Source organism: Centruroides vittatus, unplaced genomic scaffold (genome assembly GCF_030686945.1).
Source record: "Centruroides vittatus isolate TY-2023 unplaced genomic scaffold, ASM3068694v2 contig_1391, whole genome shotgun sequence".
NCBI classification, from domain to species: Eukaryota; Metazoa; Arthropoda; class Arachnida; order Scorpiones; family Buthidae; genus Centruroides; species Centruroides vittatus.
Window position 1 is genome coordinate 59,999 of NW_027120875.1, and position 17,517 is coordinate 77,515.

Sequence of the window (17,517 nt, forward strand, 5' to 3'; positions counted from 1 at the left end):
ATATAATTTTTTTTTAACTCATAATAAACTTAATTTGTAGAAAATTACGGTATTTTTCGTCGAATTCTCATTTCAAAGGTTAATAGGGAATAAGCATATCTATCCCATTGCCATCCCATTGACCATCCACAGCGATTCTGCATATTCTTCCGATGAAAAGCCATAGTAGATAAGCAACTCTGATACCACCATCCTCCGATTTTATGATCGTTACATTTAGATTGCCATACGTTTTCCTGGTGATCATCATATGTACTAAATCTTTGATTTCTTGCTTCCGACAAAAGATGACCTGTAAAAACAAAAATAACGGTTAATGTAACCCTTGGTGCCAAGATGGCGGCGCTTCCGGTAATCTCCAATCCGAGTGTCGTGAGGTAATAGTGATACAGGGATCTGTCATGTAATTTACTGACGTAATACGTAATATCGTTTAACATGATGTAAAAAAAAATGTGAAATATTATGCAAATTTCACGGCCATCCCACTGTGGATCTGGCCGCACCCAAAATGAGCATGATACAAAACGTCCTGTAAGTGCCCACAGGGCAGAAACAGTCAACAAAAAGCAGTTAATCAGAATGCTATATAGGATAATAAACGAATTATTTTATAACATGACATAATTGTTAAAAAGCTAACGTCTAAAATCATTTTGGTTTTATTACATTCGTGCCCACCACCACCCGAGTGGATACAACCAGCAAACATTGCTAGTTGGTCGTGGGTACGCGCCTGGCCAATGGGCTGACCACGTGGAGTTTTCCGGGTTTTTTCCACATCTGTAAGTATGAATAGAATTTGGTTACGTTTATTAAGACCTCCCGGAGGGCATTGTTTTCCGTGTAACGACCATCGTAAACACATACAACTACTATTACATGACAATTACGTCACACTTTACCATAGCCTGGAAGCTTGCCAAGACAAAATATTCAATATTAAATTTAAAAAAAAAAAACAAAAAGAATGAATTACCTTCCGGATATTCGGGATAAGGATACCGACAATAACTTAGTGGATATTTTTCCTCTTCACTTCCTATTTTAAAATTGCGATAAGCCGTCTTAATCACCCTTCCATCGAAAATTTTCATATCAATTCTCAGAAAGTAAATTTCTTCTTTTGTTAAAGAATGCATTTTATCAAGACCTAAATGAAAATGTTTATTATTTTTAACAATTACATTAACGTCTTTAGGAATATAATTATAATTAACATAATATATTTACCTAACCAAAATTCTTTGTCCAAGTCACCAAAACCTTGCGAATAATTTTGCCAATTTCGATAGAAGTAATCTGAAGGATATCCAAAATTACCTCTTCTCTCAAGAAACTTAAAAAAAAAATAAAATAAATAACATTTACTGCGATTATAAATTTATTTTCTGTAATTTTCTAAAAAATAAATTATGAAACAATTCACCGTCCATCCGCCTCCCTCTTCATTCATATCACAATACACTTCAAAGCAAAAAAGTTCTCTTTCTTTGTTTTTAGGACACACTTCATAAATTCCAGATTCCACAACGCCTTTTTCCATTAGTTCTTGGCAGTCGATTGCTCTCTCAGGTGGATCTGAAACAATTCAGTTTACTTATTTGATTGTTCATTAGGAAAACTTAAGAAAACTTACCGTTGTGTTCATTATCTGTGGATTCTTCGGAGGCATCTCTTTTGTTAGATCGAAAAGAGAAGCCGAAGATCTGTTCAGAAAAAACAAATAAAATCAAAATCAGGCTGCAGAAAACTTTCATCTTAAGACAGTCGAGTTTTAATTAAAGAAGGAAGTTAGTAAATTTTTATATTAAAATAACAGGAAATGTTATTTGCTGCCGTAGAAAGATAAGGTAATTTAATTGCTAACATTAAGTAATTAACTCAGGAAAAGTATTTGGAATTTAAGATTAACTTATCGAAAAGGAAATTAGAAGCATAAACCTTATTTTAAGCAAAAAAATTATAAAAATTCATTAACAACGATACTAATTTCTTATCTTTTCAATTTTGTATTTATTTGTTAATTTCGGAATCGTTTTAATTTATCATTTTTTTAAAATGAGCCTACTAATGGATAAAACCACTAAACGCTGGTAGTTAGTCGGTCGTGGGTTCGCACTTGCCTATTGGGCTGGGGTGAGGTCCCAGATACAGTCCAAATCTCGTCAAACCTACAAAAATTTCATTCATTTGAAAAAACATTTTGTTATAAAAAATGTATGAAATAGATTTGTCGCGAAGGTATGAAATAAACAATACGGACGACCCCGTCAGGTCGCCAACTAACGGTTTGGAATGTTTAGAATGTTCATCGGAAAGTCCGAGCATTGACTTCAACGGTCGTAGACTTGATAAAATTTAGAAAAAACGTGAAAATGTAACATTAATTTAATAGAAAACACCATCGCGTGAGATACGAGCAAAAGTTCTAAAATTCGAATAACACTTGGGGATAAAGTCGAACGGAGGTGTCAAATTGACTAACGCAGAACGAACTTTCCCGCGCCCGACTGGTCGTCTAATTTCACCTGGAAACAGGACGGTGGAGAAAGAAGGGAACTGTTTAGATTTAGAATTTCAGATAAAATTTTTTTATACACCCCGATATTCAAAAACTAGGGTAGTAGCTTCTCTCTTTTTAACCTGTTCGTTTTCTGTGTCGGTTTCCTTGTCATCTTGAACTTAATCTTCGTACGCCGACTTCCAGCTTGTTTGTCCTTAGTCCGCCGATTGCCATCGAAACTCCTACAGATCTCCTTCAGATCGCGTGGATAAGAGTCTGTGACCAGACTGAACTTTCTATATCCGTTTAAGAGGATAAATTCTCGAGTGGAATTGTGTAAGCATTGTCTTTCCAAATAAACAGCTTGTGTTGTAAAGGTGCTGTCTCAGTATCGACAACCACAACCACACCCACACCCACACTTACAACCACACCCGTTGGCACCTTTCGTTCATCCTGATAAAAACAGGGACAACTGCCCTTTCTTCTCTCTATCGGCAAAACTCACACTAGCCATGTAGTGTGAGTTTTGCCATATAGTGTTCGTGTTTTTTCACGTGTCTAAAGGTTCGTTCAGTCACATTGTTTAATTTAAAATTGTGGGAAATACAAAAAACGAGACCTATTCACCCGCAAGATTAAAAAAGTTAAAAACGACACACAAAAAATGACTTAATAAACTAAATAGATTTTATACTTTTAAATATGAGTTCGAACTGTAACCTCAAAAATGATTTCATTCGGATATATAGATTTCCACTCTTTATTACTTTGCCACTTTCATAGTAGTTTGCCACACTCACACCTAAATTTCCGGAAGACCCGGGATCATATCCAGAAATTCGAAAAATTCCAAAAATTTTTTCCTGGACAGTTTTTCCGGGATAAGTCTGGTCTTATTTCTAATCCGTGGTGTGCCTACAATGGCTGTGAAAAAGACCCTCACAGTATCTTTAATAACATCGCTCGTTATGGGATATCCTAATGCAGTGGTCCCCAACCCTATGCCCGCGGGCGCCGATCGTTTTACGTGTGCCCGCCGCTGTGCGACCACGATAAAAATGAAAATATTTCGGTTTCAATAAAATGCTATGTAAAAGTTTTTTCGTTTTTAATGATTAACCGCACAAAAGTAGAAATGGAGTCCAACACAAATAAAAGCACAAAGCGAAATGTGACGGATCTCTTTTTCCCCTCCGCCAAATCTTCACCAACCAAATTTCCCATACTTGAAATGAAATAAACCGGTTCGTTCTGAATATCATAAAATAATCAAAGTACAGATCACGACTTACAGATGAACACCTTGACGATTGCTTACGAGCAGGAATATCATCATACTCTCTAATTACGAAGCAATGGCCAATGAAATGCAATGCCAAAAATCACATTTACTTTCGGATTTATATTTTTTATAAAGAATTTTTATACTCTGTAGATTTTGTATGCATTGTTTAGTAATTACTTGTTTTGTAAAAATTATTGTTAATAGTCTTGTGTATGTTTTATTACACTTTTGGAATTAAATGTCTTCTGTACATTATTTGTATGTATTATTAACTATGTCCAAGTATAAATTCATTTTGAAAAAATAAATGGTGCCCGCCGTCCGGCCGGTATTCTAGAATGTGCTCTTAGGTACAAAAAAATTGGGGACCCCTGTCCTAATGAATACGACTATAATAAATTTAAGGGCTTATCAAAAAGTGAAATTTACCAGTTCCAGAATGAATACAATTTTTATTGTTTTTCATACACAATGCAGTGCAACTTAACGATCACTTGGCTTCCTTGTAGCAATTTACCAATAGAAAATTTTGTTGTTAGTACTTATTTAATTTTTTAGGCTTAGTAAATACTAGTGTTGCGTGTTTTCCAAAGACACTTGGCAAGTTTTCATCAAATATCTTTATTCATTTCAGTTGATAACTAAAATGAAAACACATAGCACTAGTGTTTACTAAGCCTAAATTAAAGAACGAGACACGGTTTCATCAAACAGATTTAATTTTTTGTTACATTGTAATTTATTGGTTTTATGTTATGTAAACAGTGCAAGTTATTTATGAGTTAAATTTGTTCAGTATGAAATTGCTAATCATTTTATGACGGTCTTGATAAATCCCGTGTTTCGTCCTTTATGGCTAATGAGGGTCTATATAGGTCACTCTTTTAACCGTTAATATTCTAAATTCAGTTTTGGAGAATGTAGTATAGTTACTGTATGTTTTTCTTTCTGCTATTGCTATAATTTAATACACACTGTGAAGTATTTTATTGAATTATACTTTTCGTATGCATCTACTTTATTACTGTATGTTAGTTAAGGTGCGTCACCGCATACAAATATTGCACTGTACGCTACATATACAGTTGGTTTATTGTATAGGAAAAATTGTGTATTAATTGTAGATCGTAAATTAATTTTTCTGTACTGATAAGAAGGAATTCTCTAATCTATCACGTCCTCGGTCCCGATAGCTCACTAATATCAGAGTTTCTACGGTATAAATAACTAATTAAGATATTGAAAACTGTTCCGTTGAAAGTGGAAATACAATTAAACGTTTCCTATTTGTAATGAGTTAAAATTTGATTAAAGTTTCTCTGATTTTAAAAAGAAATAAGAAACGAAACGAACTAAAAAATAATGAAAATATATTAAATTTTGAAATAACTACTTAAAAGAAATGCAAAAGTATAACAGAATATATATTTCATTATAATGATGTTAATTTTAAACTAATTTATCGTTGAATATTTATTAATAATGATTTCTTAGCACGATTATTAGAATTATTATTAATTTTAGTCAATTCTCGCGAATGAAATACTGTTTCTCATTGATTTTCAGCTTCTCCTGTGCTCTCATAGTTCGTTGTAGTGGCGACTGGCCACCTGCAGTTTTCCGGGTTTTCTACGAATCTAACACTTAAATAGGAGCCAGATTGTTATGAAAGTCTTCGCGGCATCCTCCTCGGCATATCGCTCATGTGTCGAGTTGCCGTAACCGAATAATCCTAAACCTAATCTTCCTTCCATAAATGCTCTAGCGGGGGCGACAAGCCTACAATAGGACTGCCGGAAGGTGAGGGGTACACTTGAAGTTTTTCTACCTGTCTGTGATAGATTCCAGATTTGGCAGAGAACAATTTACTTATTCCATTTACTGGTCTTTGATGACGATGGGTACTTGTTCCTATGCTGGACAAGCAATAGGATTTTTTGTGGCTTCATTACTGCATGCCCAACTTTTTCTGCCTTCATTCCCAACTTTGTAATTCAACGGAGGATTTCGTTTCCCTCAGTAATCAATGCGATGTTATTGGAAAAGTCCGAATAATTTACCTCTATCTACGGAGAAACAATATAAAAACCAAGATTCGTATTAAGCGTACCATTTTTTATTACGAAATCGATTACTAGCGAATACGACAAAGGAGATACTGTTCAACTTTTATTTAATGGCACAAATTTACCACCATGTTTTTCACAGCACTACCTGGCAAAATACAGAGACAAGAAGAATTTCTGCCTGACCCAGTTTCTTTCCCGAAAGAATTTATCATCCCGTCATCTGTTCGAATGCAGCAGTGAGAATTGTGGCATAGGCTCTTCTAGATGTCGATCTGATGATCTGGAATAATCTATTTCACCATATCCTGTAGAGTCACGGGGAATCCCGATGCACAGTATCAAAGGCTTATAGAAAATAGTTAACTTCGTTTATCCAGAAGGCACTTAGTCCAATGAAGTTCCTACTGTATTTCCATATTCGGTGAAAGATAACCTCTGCAGAAAAAAGGTTTATTTTATGCTTTTGCACCAAGATTTCTTCCGCATGACAGACGTTTCCGCAAGATAGGACTCTTGTGTGTCGAGTCCTATCTCGCGTGAGCCACACTGCACTGTCCATTCTGCAACTTCCGGGAATCGTTGTCCAAGGTAGTCGACGATAGTCGAGGTGCTATCGTCGGGAGTAATAACAACCACCCGTTTGTTGTCGGGTGTAAACGACTTGCTCACTCCGCTCCTCTCGACATCTTTCGGAAGTACCCAAATCACTCGAACCGAAGCGGAAGACGACGAGGCGCTTTCCTCCTGCTTATCATCGGCCGAGGTGTTTCACTTCTTTAATTCCCTGAAATTATCCATTCTGCAAAAGAAAGAAACGACTATTATGAAAATACAACTTGTATTGGATTTCGGCTTAACGAAAATTTACAATTAGAAGAGAGAAAAGTATGTCCCAAGATAGGTGGAAAGACCCCATTCGTCGTCTCTGCGAAGAAACCGCGCAACGACCGACTAATTCTAATGGATATAGAGATTTGTCGGGAAACCATTGACACTAATTGTGATATTCGAGTTAAGAATCTTCCCAAAATACCTTTTTTTTTTTTTTCTAACTCTTTCCGCCCTGTGGGCACTAAGAGGGCCTCTTGTAGCAAGCCCATTATGGGTTCGGCCAGGCCCACAATGGGGCGGCCGGGTGGTGAGGGACGGGGACCGACATATCCGGACGGACCACCCCCCGAAAAATTCCTGGGGATTTTTCGACCCGTCCGGATTCGATCCCGGGTCCCCCAGGGCGGCAGGCTGCTAACCTTGACCGCTCGGCCATCCGGCCGCTTCCCAAAATACCTAAATTTAGAAACATCGTAGTCTAAAGTTACCAATAGAATTGCAGCAAACGAAGCAAAACTGTATAAAACACTTGAAACAAGTAAATTTTTATCGCACGAACTGAAAATCCAACCGTTCGCAGTAACCATACCCGATCGCTGGCAACAATAGAACTCTGACAATTCGTTATTACATGTATTATTGTTGGGTTGCCACGAAATTTAATATTAAATGTTTGGTTGAATTGTGTGATTTACGCGGACCTTTTCTGGCATATACTCGTACATTAATGTTAAGGTCAATATGTAAGCAAAAACTTGATATTCTCGTATAAAGAAAAATAAAAATTCCGATTTTATCATGACTCTTACAACCGAAAAAAAAATAAAATTTAAGTATAGTAACCCCAATATCATCTACCTTTGTAATTTAGTTAAGTTGCTGGAGGGCGCTGTAAGCAATTTCTGCTTTGCTAGAAACACTTGTATACCTCAGCTACTCATTATTTTTGTTTGGCTCTTTGTATAAGTTATCTGATGACGTAGAAAATAGAAATGAAATGTCAAATGAACGCACCAGAAAAGCCTGATGTTAACAAAAATAGCTGTCATTGTTCCGTTCATTAAATGGTGTAGTCGAACTCACTGAGTCACGTATGGGTTTTACCTGGTAAAAATCACGATTGCGGCTGAAAAACTTCTTTGAAAATATTAAGGTTTCAGTCGACTCCTTCGAGAATATCTCAACTTTTCATGGACATCATTTATTTTTACTGTTAAGCTACGTAATTGTAATAAGACAAGCAAACAAGACGCTCATTAGGCTGCAATTATAAAATAGCATTCATGGATGTGGTAGAAGGGTCAGTGGAGGCAGGTGCCTATACCCAGTGGTAATATTCGAAATATTTAACAAGGGGTTTGCTAGCAGAAAATTTTTCCCTGACAATCACCGACAAATGAAATGGAAGTTTTGAATAGAAATAAATACAATACCTTTTCTTGCAACCGTATATCTGACAATCAGTGGCGTACTTGGATCGTAACGAGCCATGGGTGAAGGGCAGGTAACGATAATATTTCAGGGCTGTCGACTTTTTTTTTTTTTTTAGGCAGGGGTAATCTTTACCGCGAAATGGCGCTTCTGGAAATACACACGAGTCATCATCTCTCGAGATACATTATACTTTTTCTTTCGCTGTCCATAGCCCGACACGTGTTCCGCTGCCATCTTGTATTATCTCGCGCGCGTGGCATTCTGGGATCTCTCTTATCACTGGATCAAGAACTCTCTTGAATCGATCGCGATTAAACCTCGATTGAAATGGTCGAGAGAGATCGCACCAAGACATACTCCGACCTTGCTCACAATCTAGATTGAAATGCTCGGTACAAACGGGGTATAAGGCTCTAGTTTAGTAGTATTATAGAGTATAATACGCATATTTTAATATATTTTTTTTAAAAAAAACAAACCCACTGAGAAATGTTCCGTGTGTTTAACAAGGTTCGGAAAACTGAAAATTTTAACAACGGGTTCGGCCGAACCTGTGCGAACCCGCCGAATATCACCACTGCCTATACCCACGATTCTTTGAGGTGCCAAAATTCAAAAATTTCTACTTGATCAAATTAATAAATTCGTAGAAAATTTTAACATATCAATAAGAAAAATTATGTTATAAACTGTATTTGTACATTTTTCTATGAACCGTTTTTGAACAATTTTCCAGAAATGCATTTTATTGTGTTACAAATGCGCTTTTGTTAATAATTTTTTGGTACTTTTTTGAATTGAAATATGCATTATGTTTATGAAGAGTGCTTTATGATTTTTATGTTTGCAAGAGACTAACGAAAGGCTTATCCAAAAGTCACCATATTTAAGTTTGCCTCTGGTGCCAAATAATCTAGCCACGGTTTTAAATTTTTATATGTTAAATCGAAAGCTGTATCCATTCGGTTTCAATATTGACGAGTTTATGAAAATATCGTTCGTATTGCCATAAAAATGCAATTTTAATACAATATGTATTTCTATAATGGTAATGCATGTAAAGTAGATTTAGTAATTAGTAAACTATCATAATGGGTATTTTATAGTTTAATTATTACTGAACGTAGCTGCATCACTTTTGAAAGCGAACGAATCAATTCCACTTTATTATGTTTACTCGAACTTAATCCTGTTGACGTTTCTTAACTGTCAGTATCAAGAAATGTATACGTTCATTGATTTGTATTCATTTTGTACACTAAGTTATGTTCAAAATAATTATCAAACATTGGCTAAAAAATGTTTGAAATTCTGTATAGTTCTTTTTGTTTTAACAGGTTTAGGGATTGCTTCATTAAATTGTATATATTTCTTGATTTTAATTAATAATACATCAGCTCCCGAATAACTATTTATATATATTAGAGTAAGGGTAACCTGATATGTTGTGAATAATTTTATCTTAAGCATATTTGGGTAAAGTCTAGCATTCGTACGGTCTGAAAATGCATGTAAAATATGTAATTAAATTAAATATTACAAATTATTATGTTTAAATATATCTTTATTTGAAAACAAGTACTGTACATTGAACATATCAACTACAGAGTATTATGTCTCGAAGCTGTCCTCAGATTCAGAAGACCAGAAAATACAGAGTAAAGAGAACTCCCCATCTGAAATATTTCAAAATTAAATATATCAATACAAAATTTCTTTAATTAATATTATAAAATGTAGTTAATCATACTTTAATCGGAAATTTCTTGGTAATGTTGAAGTAATCATTCATGGATAAGCATAGAGATACTTTACTAAATCTCTTCATGAAATTAAGCATCTGCACAATAATTTATTGCTGTTATTATATTGAAATTACAGAGATTATAATATAGATTCAAAATACTTAACCTTTAATTTCAGTTCTAAACTGAGATCGCAATCAGCAAATCTTCTTATATCTTGAAAGGATGTTTGCATCTGAAAGAGAAAAAAACAAAGAAAAAACATTTCATGAAAGAGTAAATTAAATTAAGTTTTGATTTTGATTAAATTTATTACGTTTGACGTGAAAATAGACATCAAGAATCCAACTAAAATACAGCCAAAACTTATTACAACACAAATTAAACAAATAAACATTTTCAATGCGAATTTCATTTTTGAAAAAATTGCGATAAAATAAAGTAGACACGTTTCTGTTAATAAAGCAGCATACAAAATCGTCAATACATAATTGAAAAGTCCGTTGAGTTGATTGATGTATGTCCAAATTGCATGGTGTTGTGCCATAATTTCTTCCAATTCCAATTTCAAGTTTGTATTATCGTTTGTTAATAAGTACAAATCTTCTGATACTTTCTGAAATGCCTTTGTTAAACTAACTGCAAGCAAGAAAAGAAAGGAACAGAGGTATACCAAACCGCCACTCATCAATGTCATCCATATTCCAACTTCAATGCTACAGAAAAGTGCTTCGTGCTTGAATAATTCTTTTCTTTTCACATCGTGATAAAAGAAAAATATATTTAACAGCTGAAGCCATAATGTAATAATTATTGTCAAAATTGCAGCAGCAATTCGTGTGTAATTAATGATAGAAAATAGGTTATTTCGCCAAAGGTAATTCGATTTTCTTACTTTTATTTTTGTATTTAATTTTACTCTTTTAACAATACTAAATATTACGGCTAACACTAAGGTAAAAATAGCAACCCCTACTTTGACAAAGACATCATTGTTAACAATCGAGTACCATGAAATGCACGGAGTTTTATTTGAAAGTAAAGGCACCAGCATGCAAAAACTAAGAAGAAAATGTATCCAGTGAATGCACTCAACACAGAACAAGTAAAATCGCTTCAGATGTTTGTTCAAATAATTGTAGTTTCTTGTAACGCATGAACATGGATTAAAAAAGTCCCATCCGTAAATCTTTGACATGGAGGTGAATGATGACAGAAAACATTGCAGACATATTTCATGTTCAAAAGTTACAAATGTAGTTCTACTAAGTGATGAAGTTTGCATTTCTTTCTTTTCAGATATTATAACAATTCACGTAGAATCGGTTATTTTCGTTTATTAGAAGAATTATTGCACACAAAAATTTTAGAATGGATAAATTCCTAAGACGTTTTCATTCAGTTTCATTAGAACTATGAATTGCCCTATGCTATATTCACAATCTCTTATATAAACCTTGTCTTAATATATGCGATTTTAATTAGTTCTGTTAAGTGGAATTATATAACTTTAATTTTTGAAAGTAATAAGTGTCTGAAATCATAGCAGCACTAATTTATAATGTAAGCACGTTAGTTTGTATCTACCATACCTCACTGCAATTAACGTAAAATCAATAAATTGATACACTTTCTAAATTGACGTAGTTAAGTGCTTTAGTTATCGCCGTAATGGTAAAATATTCCTGTTATATTATTCATTACTCCAAATTGATTTCCAAGACACGTAGGTGAATTGTTTGTTCTCTTAGAAGTGCATAGATTATATCGTATGAAAATTAAAACCGAGTGAATGCAACTTTCTATTCGGAATGTAAAATCGTTAATGTTTCTTAAAACAGAGACTATAATAAACACGTAATTGTCTAAAACAATGGTTTTTGAACTTACTGTGCTTGTAAATCCCTTCTCATAGCAAAAATCTGACCAGAAATTTCAAGTAAAATAACTACATAATGGCAAAATTACAAATTTAACTTTGATGTCTTAAATCAGGAATTCCCAACCCAGGGTACGCATACCCCAGGGGTACGTCATAGGTTGTTTAGGGGTACAGAAAAAAGTTATTATGGCAGAAAAGATGATATAATTTGTATCACAAATTAATAGTATTTAAAAATGTTCCTTGCAACAATCACAAATTTTATTATACATTTCAAAATACAAAAATAGAAATAAAAAGTTATGCTGCCGATTGTGTACAGTACAATGCAACAGATCAATAAATGTTGCGCAGTCTGTGTTTGTCATCCTTTGTCAGAACGCACAAGAGGTGAAAATATTTTTAATGCTAGTGATTCTTACGTCAAAGAAAAGAGGATTGATTGGTTTAACTGCTTTGGATTATGTACCGATGGTGTTAAGCCTATGTCAGGTATTTACTCCGGTCTTCGCAGTCGTGTAATGAAAGTAGCCCGGAATATAAATTGGAGCCATAGCTACATCCATAGACAAAATTTAGCTTCTAAAAGCCTTCCTCATGAATTGAAACTTGTTCTTGTTGAAACTGTTCAAGTGGTTAATTTTATAAAATCGAGGCCCACAAACTCAAGAATTTCGAAAGCTCTATATGATGATATGATGAGTCTTCATTTTACATTGCTCCTTCATACAGAAGTGAGACAGTTATCTCGTGGTAAAGTTCTTACCAGATTATTTGAGCTTAGCATGAGGTACAAGTTTTTTTTTAAGTTTTTTTAAGCAATCCTTTCAAGCTCTCATTCAAGTATCAGGCTATGGCATATTTATCAGATATTTTTCCGCATATAAATAAGTTAAATTTGGCTCTCCAAGATAAAACAACGATATTTAGTGTGTCTGACAAAATTGAATCTATAAGTTAAAATTTTGATCTTTGGAAGTCACGTATTAAAAATAGTCAACCTGAATTATTTGGAACATTGCACAGTTTCTTACCTGGAAAGAAATTACGATTTTCTCTAGAATTAAAACAACAAATAATTGAACATTTACAAGGATTAAAACCGGAGTTTTAGAAATACTTTCCAAAACCTGACAACACAAACTATTGGATTCTAAATCCATTTCAAGAGGCATACTCTCACGTAGCTAAATTGTCAAGTGAGGAAAAAGAGAAGTTGATCGAAAGTTCAACCGATTCGATTTTTTAAAATCGAAATTGGCATTGGCATTAACACAATGTCTTTTTAACTTCTGGGCAGACATTATCAAAAAATTTGAGCTGCTTTGTGATAAAGCACTACAGTTTTTGTTGCCATTTACAAGTACTATGCTTGTGGAAAAAGCTTTTTCTTCCTATCTATATATTAAAAACAAGTATCGTAATAAGCTGAAGGCAGTTCCAAATTTGAGATTATACCTCGCATTAGTCGAAAAAAATTATGCTAAAAAAAAATACAAGGACAAGGCTCACACTGAACTCCTTTAATACGAAATTAAATACTTTCATGTCAGTTTTCTGTGCAATTTTATTTCTATTATAATTTTTATATTTGTATTGTAAATGTGTTTATTTTTACACGTATAAACGTGTAAAACATGTAAAATTAACAATACGGTTACTCACTCAATTTCTTAAATCAAGGGTACAATCCAGAGAAATGGCATGTCACGGGGTACGCTAATGATAAAAGGTTGGAAACCTCTGTCATAAATGATGACGTAAAAATAAAATATAAATAAAACATTTTAATATTTAAGGTAATTTATATTGAAATTACTAGCTAAAGCTTACCCGCTTTTGAAAAACGGGTATAATGTAAAGAAAACAAAAAATCTCTATAGTTTATTTCTAAATGGGTTATAAATTATATTATAAAAATATAAAATTATTAAGTTTTTATTTATTTATTGAATTTTCATAAGAAAAATAAATTTTTGATTAAAAGAAATAGATTTATATATATATATATTTAGTTTTTATAATTATAAAAGACAACCAATAACTATCACTGTTTTAAAAAGAAAATTAAATAGATGTACCGTACATCTCGGCGGATAAGACGAGATGTAAATTTTCGTCGAAGTTTCATAGTTTTAGCATATATCTGTCCTATAAGACGACCCCCAAACTATCAATGGCCTGTGAATTTCGTTTAGAGCAACGATCATCACCGGATAATAACACTGTATAGCGTACACGGAATTATGTCCTATTCGTAATTTTTTGAAAGGAAATCAAATTGTGACCGGAGGGCCGGGGTCTCTTTGACCCCTCGTCAGGATGTGACACCACCGAGTCGGTCAAGACTCGGAAGTCGCGACGCAGAGTGTTTTTTTTCCGTCGCGCGAGCGTCGCGCGTGAGCGGGTACGTTCGCGGTTGAGGTGGAGGTAGGAGAACCGAGGAAGTGAGTCACTCAAGACACCGGCTAAATAACAAGGCTAATTTTAATAAGTATAACAGGGAGTATAACAAAAGTACAATAAGACGCATAACTAATCCGCATGTATGTTTAGATACGCGGAGAGAGAGAGTTTACAAACGATTCGCGAGTTGATAAATACCTTAGAGAGTCGTGGAGCCGGCGTCGGGTATCCTTGCGATGATACGATCCACGGAGAAGCACGATTTGAAGGAACAGTCACAAGATAATCCGCACTATGGTCTTGGTATAAATCCACAAGGGTCTTGGTTCGGAAGATGGCGGGAAGAGTCCGGATTATTGTCCAGATAACTAAACGACGACTGCTGGATTCGTCATCGGTCGTTCGTTTTATTTTTTCACTCGGGTTTTTTCCATGAAAGTCGGGTGTCCAATACTGAAATTTCTTCGAAAAGTTCCTGGTGGCATACGTCCCGAGGATGGGTCATCCTCAACAAGGAAGCAAGTTCGTGGGAAATAAGTTTTTATGAGTTTCTACAGATCGGTTGATAAAAATGGTGGAAAAGAAAAATTCGAAGTTTTACTTGAACACCTTCGTCCTTTTGCCCGTCACATCGCCCCGGCCTTTCCAAAATCGTGCTTGTTCTGAGTGAGCAAGATCGATTTTAATGAGTACAGGAACCGTAGTGGTTAAGAAATTTCGCGCTCTCTCTCTCTCTCTCTCTCTCTCTCTCGGTTTTTATTTATCGTATTAATTATATTAATTATTTCCGTCATTACTACAGTTATCGTTACAATTAATTAGTTCCGACAATATCCTGTTACACGCGGTATGTTAAACATTCTTCTACAGTGAGGGTTGAACAAGAATAGTGTACTCTCTCTCTCATAGAAATAAAGCACAATGACGCAATTGTTCGGCGTATATAAGATTCATATTACGATTATCCAGATGTAATTTTAAAATTAGTTATTAGTTTATAATTTAAGGTTGTGGTTATAATTTAAGTGTGTGTGTTTCCCCTCTCTTAGCTTTCCCGTTTTGTGACTTTAGGCTGAGTGTTATTTCCTCCCTTTTGCGAGCTAGCCTTTCGTTTGGGGATGCGACTTCTTCTAGGAGTTGGGAGGATCCAGGGACGGTCTTCCACTGGTCCTTGACTGCATAGGAATAGGCTGGAGTCGTTTCTTCTGGCTCTTCTCAGGCGGTAGGTTCTATAATTCTCTCTTCACTTTCGGCTTCGTCCTCTAATTCTGTTCTCGTTTCGGATTGCGGTTGAATTTCAGCAAGGATGAACTCGTCCCAAGGATCTACATTGGTCATGGAGGGTTGTATGGTTGTAGGTTGTGTTACCGTTGGGCTAGGAGATTGGGTTAACTCCTGGAATCTTTCGAACTCTTGCCTAGCTGTGCAGTGTTTTAGTCGATTGGCATGTACTTGGATTTGTTTTTTCGTTTGTATGTTTTCAATGAGAAAGGTGACGGGGCTTAATTTGGATATGATGCGAAATGGGCCTGACCATCTGGGTGCTAACTTTCTTTTTAACCCTTGAGCAAAGACTACTTCGTTGAGGAATACTCGGTCACCTAGCTGATAGGTCCGGATTTTATGGGTCCGGCGATGTATCTTTTGACGTTCTCTAGCTGCTGCTTCAGCATGTTCTTGTGCTAATTGATGGGCATTAGCCATTCGAAGATGGAGCTCCGATGCGAAGTTGGACGAGTGACAAGGTCAAAGGGGTATAGTGGGTCTCGTCCGTACAGCAGGAAAAATGGACTATCGTTTGTAGAGGCGTGGACGGTAGTGTTATATGCAAATAAGGCGTAGGAAATCCACTCATCCCAATCTCGTTGGTCCTTGGCTATGTAGTGGGAAATAATGTCCACAAGGGTTTTATTAAATCGTTCGACTATTCCATTACAGGCAGGGTGATAAGCTGTGGTTAGAAGTCTTTTGATATGAAGCAATTCGCATACTTCCTTAAACATCTTTGAAATTAAATTGGGAGCTCGATCTGTAAGAAGTTGGACGGGCGTTGAATGACGTAAGACGATGTTAGTAACGAAAGCTTTGGCGATAGTTTTGCTATGAATATCGGGTAAAGGTATCGCCTCTGCATATCGGCTAAAATGGTCGACAAAGACCAAGATATATTTGTTTCCGTTCGTTGTAATAGGCAATGGGCCTATAATGTCCATGGCCGTCCGTTCAAATAGGTGAGTTAAGGGAGCAAACAGCTGTAAGTCCGCTTCCGCTCGTTTGTCCTTTCTTTTGTGTACAGCACATCGTTGACATTCTTGGCAATGAGTTCGGATATCTTTGCTCATGGTTGGCCAATAAAATAAGGTTCGAAGCTTTCGTTGCATTTTGTGGGCTCTCAAATGCCGTCCGACAGGAGTGTCGTGGTACGTATGTAAAATATATGGAATTAGGACAAATGGAACAACTAATTGTTCAAAAAAGTCTTCTCGGTTGATAGGTTGTAAATGATAAAGTGCTCCTTCCTCGTCTAAGAAAAATTGCTCCGTGAGATGTGGATCTGGAGTGGGTTCGTCTTCGAGTTGTTGAATTATAGGGCCCCAATTTTTGTCGCGTCTTTGGAAATCTCGGATCTGGGCCTTCGAATAGATAGGGTCGAGTTCTTCAGTCTCTAGAATTTGCCTGATAGGAATTCGGCTTAACGCATCGGCATTTTTATGGCACTCGCCAGCTTTATGTTTTACTTCGAAATCAAATTCCTGCAAGAATATAATCCAGCGGGCTATTCGAGAATTCGTACTAGAGTCTTTGTTACTCATGAGCCATCTTAATGGGCGGTGATCTGTAAGAATAACGAACTTTCTTCCGTATAAATAGGGCTTGAAATATTTGGTAGCCCAGACAACCGCAAGGCATTCTTTCTCGGGAGTACTATAATTTTTCTCGGCTTTCCGCAATATCCGACTGGCGTAAGCAATCGGCATTTCTCCTCTTTCATCCTCTTGTGATAATACTGCCCGTATGGCCTCATTAGAAGCGTCTGTGGCTAACAAGAAAGGTTTGGTAAAATCGGGGGATTTTAAAAGTGGGGCCGAGGTAATAATTTCCTTCAGTCTTTCGAAACTCCGGTCTTGTTCTTCTTCCCACTGGAACGGACTGTCATTTTTCAATAAATCTGTCAGGGGCTTTGCGATATCTGCGTATGATTTTATGTGACGCCGATAATATCCCGTTAACCGTCTTGCTGTCGCGGAGTGCCGAAACACGAGTAGGCGCTGGTTCTCGGCCAATTCCAAGGTCATTGGGGAAAATTTACTTGTATTATTTAAAAAATTCGTATAAAATCAACCGTTGGTATTAAA

At 35.6% G+C, this 17,517-nt stretch overlaps 1 protein-coding gene across 1 annotated transcript; it reads right to left on the reverse strand.

Moving 5' to 3' along the window:
• Positions 1–1,760, reverse strand: LOC136968103 (techylectin-5A-like). Its single transcript, XM_067262054.1, has 5 exons — positions 1,640–1,760; positions 1,430–1,581; positions 1,234–1,339; positions 980–1,153; positions 1–292 (listed from the first exon to the last, which is right to left on the reverse strand). Exons 1-5 carry the CDS (start codon positions 1,758–1,760, stop codon positions 45–47), a joined length of 801 nt encoding a protein of 266 aa, XP_067118155.1. The 3' UTR covers positions 1–44.
• Between the last annotated feature and the right edge of the window lie 15,757 nt (positions 1,761–17,517).

Bases quoted from the DNA above. Each gene is read 5' to 3' on its own strand.
- LOC136968103 (XM_067262054.1), bottom strand. From the start codon at position 1,760: ATGAAAGTTTTCTGCAGCCTGATTTTGATTTTATTTGTTTTTTCTGAA. The intron at 1,340-1,429 runs GTGAATTGTTTC...TTTTTTTTTAAG, and splicing joins AAGAGGGAGGCGGATGGACG to TTTCTTGAGAGAAGAGGTAA. The intron at 293-979 runs GTAATTCATTCT...TTGTTTTTACAG, and splicing joins TTATCCCGAATATCCGGAAG to GTCATCTTTTGTCGGAAGCA.